The 10,492-nt window shown below is 39.5% G+C and overlaps 1 protein-coding gene and 1 long non-coding RNA gene across 2 annotated transcripts in view; one reads left to right on the top strand and one right to left on the bottom strand.

The window, feature by feature from the left end:
- LOC143175089 (uncharacterized) overlaps positions 1 to 1,615 on the top strand; it is a 199,028-nt gene extending 197,413 nt beyond the window's left edge. Inside the window, exon 3 of the long non-coding RNA XR_012999725.1 lies at positions 1,122 to 1,615. This is a non-coding gene — a long non-coding RNA (uncharacterized LOC143175089). The remainder of the gene's footprint in view (positions 1 to 1,121) is intronic.
- The window catches only part of LOC116435198 (ras-related protein Rap-2a), a 44,802-nt gene that overhangs the window by 3,610 nt on the left and 30,700 nt on the right, over positions 1 to 10,492 (bottom strand). The window contains exons 2-3 of the mRNA XM_031994520.2: positions 2,399 to 2,503; positions 16 to 436 (exon numbers count right to left, since the gene is read on the bottom strand). Of these exons, the coding sequence (XP_031850380.1) occupies positions 16 to 436; positions 2,399 to 2,493 (516 nt within the window). The 5' untranslated portion in view covers positions 2,494 to 2,503. The remainder of the gene's footprint in view (positions 1 to 15; positions 437 to 2,398; positions 2,504 to 10,492) is intronic.

Raw genomic sequence — 10,492 nt, 5'->3', positions numbered from 1 at the left:
GAATGGAGAATATACCTCTTCTTTCGACTCGACAAGATCAACTTTGTTGCCGACGACGACGATCGGCACCGCTCCCTTCGTGCTATAGATCTGCGCCTTGAGCGTCTCCACCTCAAGGAACGTGTTCGCGTCGTTCACGTCGTAGACGAGGATAAAAGCATCCGCTGACTTGATGGACAGGTCTCTCATCGCCGGAAACTCGTACGAGCCGGACGTGTCCAGGATGTCCAGGGTCAGGTGCACCCCAGAAACATTGAAGTCTCCGTGATGCATCTCCTCCACCGTTCGCTTGTACTTCGGCGAGAACGTGTTGTAAAGGAACTGATTGATGATCGCCGACTTGCCGACCTTCGCGGCCCCCATCACCACGATCTTGTGCCTTATGTTGCTCTCCTGTTTTCCGCCGCCGCTGTCCGATTCCGACAGCCTCTCGTTCCTGAAACGATACCATCGATCCTTGTCCAATTCTATTTCGGGCGCAAATAGGCGCCGAGCTTTTTCATCGAGCTGATGATAAGGGATCAAACCGTGGCGAGCAGAAATTACAGACGTCTAAGGGAACAAAATTTCGTTATGTTGTTCTTTCGGCTGACTCCGAATGTTAGATCTTGCGTGATTAAAAGAAAGATGTAGGTAATTCTTCATGAGGCATGATCATATTCGTTTAACCAGATTACACAGAAAATCTTGGTTTCAATGTTACGAAATTAGTAAATCTGCAAAAGTATTTGTGTTTTTTGCAGTCAAAGGACAAAGAAAGTGACTCGAAGGAGAATATTAAAACCAGGAATAATAGAAACAAACAAACAAGAATCGCGTAACAATTTTTACATTGGACGTTTCGCGGGTGCACAGATATACAAAGTCGCTGTAGAAGCATCACGAGTTTAAGGGTACAACGGCTCCTATCCAAGAGAATAGCGCTAATGAACGTTAAAGATCCCCTTTCACCGGCATCGCGAGTTATTGAGCAAGCGGGTTTTGTGCCTGTCCTGAATTCGAGGGAACCGTTACCGTCGTCCCGTTTTCTATATACGCTATTCTGCGGTGCTTTCGCATGCACCAGATAACAACTGCTCCCTAAGTATCTTCGTCTCCGTAATCATCCACGCTTATTACAGGAAGGAGCCGGCCGCGGTTATTACCGTACCCCCGTACAAAGGGAAGAGAAGTCCGGTGGCTTGCTGCTTCCCTTTTTGCGAAAAGTCTAGTCGCAAAATTAAAGCTCGGCCCACCCCTAAGAGCGAGTCAAGAGGAGAGGCCAGAGATGAAGAGGCCGTCCGAAAGGAAGAGGCGTCCCAAGGAGGCCCGAGGGAACTGGCGCGCGCGCACGGCCGTAAGAGTAAGTGGTTGAAGGCTTGAATGTGTTTTCGAGTAGCCTTTGCTCGTTTCAGTGGCATTTCACTGTTTCGACAACGCTATTTTCTCGCCCACCACCGCTCGAATTATTTTCTAATGAAATTCCTGCTGGACTAATATTCTACTATAACAACGCGGACGTTCAAAGAGTTGACGACATTGTCGAGACAAATTAGGTTGAAAACAATCGGGCTGCTGGGAGTGTTTGTTAACTTTCCTAGAACAAATGGGTACGAAAATACCCATATGACCCAAATACCCATAATAAAAATAGAATTTTTGATTGTTTGTTAATGGTTTTAATCGTTGGAAAATAAAGTGAAATATTGAATTTAAATTAATTCTGTACTTTATACGTCTGCTCGAAGATTTTTAGGTGCTATTCAAGTAATTTAACTGATTATTTTTGGTATAAAAATATATATTGTTATTGTAAAGAACTTTTTTTTCTGAATTGATTTTTTCTGCTATCAATGTGTTAAATAATATTGTTTGTGCTGTTATTATATTCGTATTGTTTTTTAAGTATATTTCTCATTGATGTAAGTGCTTTTTAGCTACTACTGTGGCTAACTGAGTGCTGCTGTTTAGACCTTCCATGATCTATCGCGTTACGTTATTGATACGATTTGGGCACGTACTTGCCCAAATTGTATTACTTAGCTCCCTGGCAATGATCCAATTACAGGATACTGCATTTCAAAGTGGAGGAGAGACGTGAGTCATTGTCTCCGTTGGTAATACGCTGGATACACGATTAATCAGAACGCAATATCTTGACATTAACCATCCACAATATAAATTGTGCTTGGTTTTTTATTCAAACATTTGCATTAAAATCACGAAATTGACCTGCATCGCGTTAGTTTTGATTTACTGCTAATGCAATTATTGATTTGCAACTACACTTTGAGGGAAGAACTGAATACAAGGTACCAACTTAAGGAACCAACAAATTAAAAAATAACAATTGGATTTAAACAGGAATATACAAAGTTTTCGCCTACAAACGTGACGATTAGGATTCAAATTTCCTCACCTAACATGTTTCGTTGGCCCATCCTCCTGGCCCTCCTTGAACGATGACGGCTGTAGACTGAAACGTCGTCGAAATTGATGCCTTCCTTTCATCATTTGTACGTTCCTAATAAAGAACATAAAAATGACAATTTTCATGCAAGAACTATACAATCCATCTTTTATCTCGTAATCAAGAAAGACTCGCTAGTTAACGAGATGATGGAACGTTATTTCAACAGTGTACTCGTCATTAAAATATAACATTTTTTCAGTTCCTGCAAACCTTGGCTGACTAGCGCGTAGTCAGTCCGACAGTCCTGAACGGACGACAGCTATTACGGTGCCTGTGCTCGGTTATAGATCTCTTGTGAGCGTGGAAAACGGTTATGAAAAGGGGGAGATGATACACCGTCTGTGTTATATTACAGACAGTCTTTCTCTCTTTTTTCTTACTTTTCTCTCTCTTCTATCTATCTGCGTTTCATACGGTCCGATGCAGCTGAGAAATATTTCACGCGGAGTTTTCAAGCGTCCCATTTAACACTTTGGCTGACTCATCACTCAAATTCGTGTGACAAAAGTTTTCATACACATTTATAAATTAATCTTCTCAATGACATATTGAACGAACCAAATTTTTCTGAATCTATGGAATGCTAGAAAGTTGATAGAGTAATCAATATGAAAATGTATAATTTCCTAGTTTTCCTTCCATTACCCTGTTATAGTCCGAATGATTGTAAGTGATTTATAAAATGTTCCAACAAAACAAATCGTCTAATACTTGAAAGTCCAATTTACTTAACATTAACACAATTAAATACTGATCTAAACAGAATCAAATTCTCCAATTTCTTAATTTCCTTTTCCAATTTGTTTTTTATCGTACGCATGCTTTTGAGAAATGTTCCTATTTTAATTCTTTGGACTATAGGAAGTCAACAAAATTACTTTCAGTACATGGAATTTTAACGTATGCTGATTCAGCAGCCAATGTATAGTTGTTCCTCTCGTTCATTGCAGCGTTTCGTTCTTCCCGCTTGTTTTATTTACTTCGTATGGATATTTCCGCGAAAATTGAGAAAAAGAACATCGCGAGGCGTCCCGATATTTTTTAGAAACGTTTGCGATGAAAGGAGAGAATTCGCTATAGGTAGTCGTAATTGGAACGAATCAATTGATCCACTGACGGTACAGATGTATCCGCGTTTCTGATAAAGCCCGACAAACCGCACGCGTCGAATGTCGTATCGATCGGTGTCAGACCGTTTAAACTCTGGTCGCGTGGGCGTTGAATTTTTTTTCTCGCATCTATAAGTGTGAAATGCCCGCGGTCTGTTTGCTTTCTACCTTAAACGCGTCGCGTTGCCAGCCGGCTACGTTTCATCGGTTTTCGGAGTCTCTTCGTACATCGATTAAAATAACAACCCCGGAAATTTTCGCGGAAATTAGATTCCAGTTTGATCGTACGTTTTCGTGTGTTCTGTAAATCATTCGACAACGAAAACGTTTCAAGACTAAGAATGGTTTTAAAAAGAGACATGAATTTTGATTATCATCTATGATCCCCGAGGATACATAAATTGATTGTTCTTAGATATTTATTGATACAGATTTCAATCTCGATATCCCGGAAATAATTTTATAAAAATTACGAAACTAAATTCTATGGAAAGATATACAAATCTTAGAAAAGAAAGTCGAATCGCGGAAAATATACCCATTAAAAAAGCATTTAATTCAATTTAACAAGCTTATGGAAACAACTAATACTGTTTAACTTTCGTTTACAGTAACCGTAACGAGATTATCCCTCCATGAAAAAGTTCCAAACGATGTCAATAACCATATTTTCCCCGGAAATGAAAGTAAAAAGAGCTAGGAATTGAATTAAATATCAATTTCTTCTTGTAAATCAATCCGATGTATGTTCGAAAATCAATTCAACCTATTCGAACCATCTATTAAATGTAAAAATACTAAAAAATTCTCTGTATAAGATTCCATATTGTAACAAAAGGTTGGTGCCCATGAACACATTCACGACCAACTGTTTCACTAACAATCCTCACAGTTACAATATTTTATTAAATAGCAAATCGTCTTTATAAAATACAAATAAAATTCAAGAAACCCTTCAATATTCCACACCTTACAGTAACATTTTATATACCAACACATGTGAAAGTAATATAATTTTCTATACGTGAGATATAAAATGTGAGACGCTGGTTGTGAACGTGTTAATCTCTAATAAATAAACAAATAACTAAAAAATAAACAAGCAACACTTGATTGTATAGAAGCAAACAAACAATTCAAATAAATAGATTTCACCGGTGACAAGCAGAACGCGAAAGAGTCCGTGTATCAACGCCGTTTTCAGACGGTCGCCTGGCAATTATCACGGTGGCCTATCGATCTTCTGAGTCTTGTTTCTCCAGCGTGCGACACGCGTTCGCGGCGCGTCGTTACGGTGACACACGTGTAAACCTTATCGTGACGGGAAAAGTGCGTTACACGGTGTATCGATCCGTTGGAAACTGAGTTCCGCGTATTTATCCATGGGAGAATCGGGCGAGCCCGGTTCGGACAGGATTAGAAAATGTCGCTTTCTACGGCTTGGAGGATCCGAAAGACGCCCATGGGCGTCGTTTCCCGGACTCCTCCCGACCGATATTAGCGGCGTTGCAGGCGAATCCGGGATTAATCTGGACGCATCCAGGGAATAAGGAGGAACCGATCGATCGCCGGCACCGATAAATTGAAACACCCGAGAGGAACGCGGAGAACGTTCCTCGAATTCTCCCGCGAGCTCGTCTGCTTGCGCGAAAAAGTTCAGCGTCCACGTCCGCTTGCGACGAGTTTTCGTCCTTTCGCTGTTGGCTCGCTTTTTCGTTCGTGTTCTCAATTCCTGAGTCAATCGGATCTTTCCGCTTCGAGACGAAGAAATAAGGAATAAAATCTTCTTAATACTTCAGCTACCAGAGGTTTTCAGTCTTCGAAATTGAGAATTAAGATAGCTTAGGGTTCCTTAATTGGTATTTCAAATTGTAAGACTTATAGAGCAACATGGTTTCTTTATGTAAAAACTTTATGATGTAAAAACGTCTTTTATACAAGAACTTCCTTTGCTAGTATAAACTAAATACTATTCAGTTTGAAGATAAACTAAATATTGTTCACCTTGAATATAAATTATATATTATATTTCTGTTGTCATTTCCCAATTTTATTATGTTACCGAACGTAGATATGCAATAATTATAGTATTCTTTCCTTTCTAGTAAATGATTAACTATAAATCGGTTCTAACGAAGATGCAAAAGAAGCAATGATAAGGTGAAGAGTTAAACTTCCGATCGCCCCCGCAATGAAAGATGTATGAGTGGCTCAACGATTAAACTAGTTCCGCTTGCAGAGACGCAAACAGATTGCGGATGAAAAGTTCGCGCGCAATTCTACGAAGTGAATCATCCGTAAACTCGATCCCTTGGGAACGAACGGAGAACGCGCACCCTGCATAAGCCTGGAGTGAATAATCTTCTCAGATGTTTGCAAATTCATAAGACCCCGAACCCCGTCTTCCGACGATTCTCGCGATCTCGCGTTTTAATGCCGGATTACCTCGCGCAGAAAGGATGACGAGCCATTAATCGTCCCGAACGAATCCTATTTAACGAAGCTTTGAAATTCCTGAGCGTCTTACTGTTCGTTCGATTTCGCGGATATTCTTCGTTGTAAGTGAATTTAAGTCCATCGCGGACGGAGTTTCGTTGAACGTTGAACGCAGACTCGAGGAATTCGATCGAGTTGCTGATTAACTCGAATGAATCGTTTTCGCGATGCGATTAATCGCGGACGTTGCAGTCTAAGCAGTATGAAAGAGACTCCGTAACTTTCTGCCGACACTTTAGAAGAGTACAAAAGTGATTAACAATGGTGAACCCTTTGAATGGAAAAATTAATTTCAATATTCGCGAGAAATTCGATGTCGTAAGTGAATCTTTCTGCGATATATCCCGATGTACACAGTAACACTAAAACTACCGAACCATTAAATGGACCTTTCGAAATTCTTCCATAAAAACTCCAAGAGTGCATCTATTCGAACTTCAACTGATTTACAATTCAGTTTACGTATTGCTAAATCAATTTCTTTAATAATTTCTTAGAGAAACATCTGTTATTTTTTCAATAATCGCCAGAAGAAGAAATTAGAAATGGATCATTTTGATCTATCTGGTAATTCTACTGTTAATAAACACTGGTACAACGCAATATTACCACTAAATCGCGAGCGTTCGTTCACTGAATCATCAGTTTAATTACAAACTACATGCAGATGCAACGGTTCGCGTGAAAATACAGCTTCAGTCTCTGTTTTTCAAGAAAGCGACGAAGTCATGAAATTGTGCTTCACTAGAAAATCGCGAATCGTTCGCGAACGCGAGGACAAAGGGCATTTTCTTTGAAAAAAAGCGAGTGCCGCGTACGAACGAACTTCTGCGACACGTCGCCGGATTAAAATCGCCGGTTGCATCGTGTTTTCTCGCGGCCATTAGAAATTGCACGGTGAGCAAGTCGCTCGGTAAACTTTTCCCTTTAGCGAGCCTCTGCTGTCGGTACGCTCGTGTGTCCCCGGCTATTCACCGCGCGGAAAGTATCTGAAGATTCCAATAAAATAGCTCCCACAGCGTAAATATGTATCCGAGCGTCCTTGGGTTGGTCACTTTGGAGGAACGATGAAAGCGAAATTCTGCCGATACAGTCCAGGGCGGGACACGTTTTAATCCCCGCGTTTATTGGCTCATAAAGCCCTGAAGAAGCTGCACGGACGCGCGGCACCGTATCGATCAACGTTTTACGCCGATATTGCCGCCATAAACCATCGAAACGCGCTTGTCCAACTTTCAATCCAGTTCTCCGGGCGATTTATTTCTTCCAGTTTGTCGCCGCTCGGCGAACAAACTGCCCGGCGAATTCTGCCGTCGTCCTCCGACACGACACCCGAGCTACCGAGGTCTTGCCCTCTACAATAACGCTTCCCTTTCCCGCGGCGACACGACTCGTGCATGTTCTCAGCGTAGCGGAACCTTCACGACAAATTACGGTAATTAGGAAACGCGGCGATCAAGCCCTCCTTAATATATGCGCAGCGATTCGTTATTAAACTGCTTGGTCGCGGTAGCGTGTCGCTCCTTGGGGAGAGCAAGGCAATTATTGTCCCGCGACTCTTCGAGAATATTCCCAATCACGACTGGCGTGCTTATTAATAGCGCGGTGCTTAGCCACGACATGAAATCGATTGCGGAAATATCAAACTGGGGGCTAGAATGAGCCCTTATTAGATTCGATCGTGGTTATATTGTCGATTGTTACGTTAATGGCGAAAAATAGGATTTTTTTATTAGCTGTCTGTCTTCTTTGATTTATCACAGGATATTGGTTGCTTGAGTGAGGAGTAATGAATTCTTTGCAATGTTCGGTATCGAGCGAAAGAATGGAGGCAGAACTGGAAATTGTTCTGGATTGTTTCAAATAAATAGTTATTTGGGCTAATTAGCTGGGTGAATTCTTATCTGAGTGCTTCTACCGAATACCTGTTCACAGCAAATTATTCTACTTATTCTTTGAATTCATTTGAATAACTTTTTGTACGCGTTTCACTAATTTACTCGAACAATTCGTCTTCGTGCATTCGATTGATTTTTTCGATGAATTTGTCTCGATTCAGTCGAATAATTTCATCTTCGCCTGAAGATAATTTAATCGAGTCATTTATTTTTATTCTTTCAAACAATTTCTTAAGTGCAAGAATGAATAAATTCTTGCTAGACTACGACCTTACATAAATAAGTCCTACTTCAATTTCCTATGTATAATGTATGCAACATTGCTTAAATCAAATTTCATTCGTTATTCTCGTCTTTTATCCGTTATCCGAAGGAAAATTTTGCTTGACAAAGGGGGGAGAATTTCCGGAGTAATCAGATGCGTCTTTTGAAAGCCTGGATTTCAAAATAATCCTAGTTAAGTAGATTCTCCTTTCACGTCTCTACTCGGCGATCCCAACAATCAAATTTCTTCGAGGAGAGTTTTTAAGAAGAGGGTCTTTTTAATGCTAGGGTCACGGACGTTTATTGTATATTTTATTCTATTGTTCCTAGGAAAATTGATATTCACTCATTTAGACCCTAGAAATTAGAGGTTTAAAAATTAATAATTAGTATACACATTCGTATAATTACATCAATCAAAATCATCAGTTTAGAAAATTCAATATGCATCAAATTGACATGTTCCGTAAACCTAGTGTTAACCTTTCGCATCATACTTAGTAACATCATCTATGGATTCTTATATAAAATATAAGTAATTACATTGTTGTTATTATATTCTACAAGTTGTCTTCTAGTGAAAACGTGTAAATATACGAGAATATGTTCGCTTAGTTACTTTGTCATTCTTTTTTAGAAAATTTGTGAAAACTATATACATAATAACAAATAACAGTAAAAGTGTATAAAAATTTGTAATGGCTAAACGTTATACATACATTATACGCAGAATAACACATTTTCTGCATGAAATTAATTTTCTGTACAATACTGATGTTGCATTCCAATTTTTTCATTTACATAAAAGACCGTTCCATTAGAAATCTTTTATTCATTTTTACAGTAACGTATGAAAAAATACATCGATAGTGGTTTTTGTAGGCACAATGGAAAAATCATGATACCGAGGGTTAAAGAAACGAATCCGTGGATCGGCGAGGACCGAGCAGATTAATCGGACGAGTAATCGTTGCTCGTCACGATTCGCCGGGCCGATGTTTATGCGGTACGGGTATCTCGGAGAAGCTAATATTATGCGGAAGCGGGTGATACACGCCGGATCGATATTTAGATTATCCGAAAAAATGATGCGGGCTGGCGTAGGCGAACGGTATCGCGCCAACGTCGCCGCGATAACGTCTCCCACGATTTACAACTAATTTAACGAACGCGTTTCGATTTATCGCCGCCTACCCTCTTTTCCTCTGCCCGACACGTTTCTCGACGACGAGTCGAACAAATTTGTTTAACCCTTCGTATATAAACCGTTTCCAGAAATTTCATCGGTATCATTCAATTTAGCTACATTTTAATATTCTATATTACAAATTCGTTTGAAATATGTAAAAAGTGAGAATTTTATAATAATACAGTTAAATAATCAATTTTCTTTATTTTTTAAGTGATATCTCTTATTATAGAAATTAAATCGTTAACGATAATCTTTCTCGCTTAGAAGAAGACTTCCAATCGACATTTGATTTAATAGAAAAAATTATAAAATTTAGAATACAATATTGAATTTCGTATATGATATCAAAACACGAATTATTAGAATAAAACAGATCTGTTCCTTAATTTTTGTTAAATCTTTCATTATGTTAGTCGTGAAAATTATCCTTGGCATTTCATCAGGAAATAAAAATATTCTCGAATGCAAAAGCTTAAATTCTGTATAAAAACTGGATTAACATTCCTTGTGCATTTCCTCTAAAACAATTAAATACTGGAATGTAATTAAAACATATAACGTAAAAAAGTGTAACACACCTGGTCTGCACGGATTCCTACGGTACTATTAAATTTCCCAAGAAAACAGCGTTTCACAAAACTTCACACGTATATGTTGCTATCTCTCCAAAAACTGAATCTCGAAAAACGTTCTCCGGGAAAAGAGCTGGCTATACGAAATCATCGAAGACACTCATGTGTAAAACATAAATCTCGCTCCGCGAATTCCATCAACGTCGATTCGATGTTGAATTTTACGAAACGCGAACAAAAAAGAGAACAATTTCGCTGTGGAACGACGGGGGAACTAATGCACGCAACACCTGCATGTGTCGTGCCTCGTTGTAGCCGACAGTGGCAGCGGCGAGCTGACATTAATTAAATTCAATGACTACGTTAATGTCAACGTTAACGGGTCGGTGAAAAAGTTGCCTCACTGTTTTCCGATAGAGAATGTCGCGGCTGTTTAACGTTGATTCTACTTCCGATCGATCCGTGGGGCAACCTGTTTACCAACGTGTGTGACTCTGCGAGATTTTTCC

This window comes from Nomia melanderi, chromosome 11 (assembly GCF_051020985.1).
Source record: "Nomia melanderi isolate GNS246 chromosome 11, iyNomMela1, whole genome shotgun sequence".
Classification (NCBI taxonomy): Eukaryota; Metazoa; Arthropoda; class Insecta; order Hymenoptera; family Halictidae; genus Nomia; species Nomia melanderi.
This window is presented reverse-complemented; position numbering and strand designations above follow the sequence as displayed.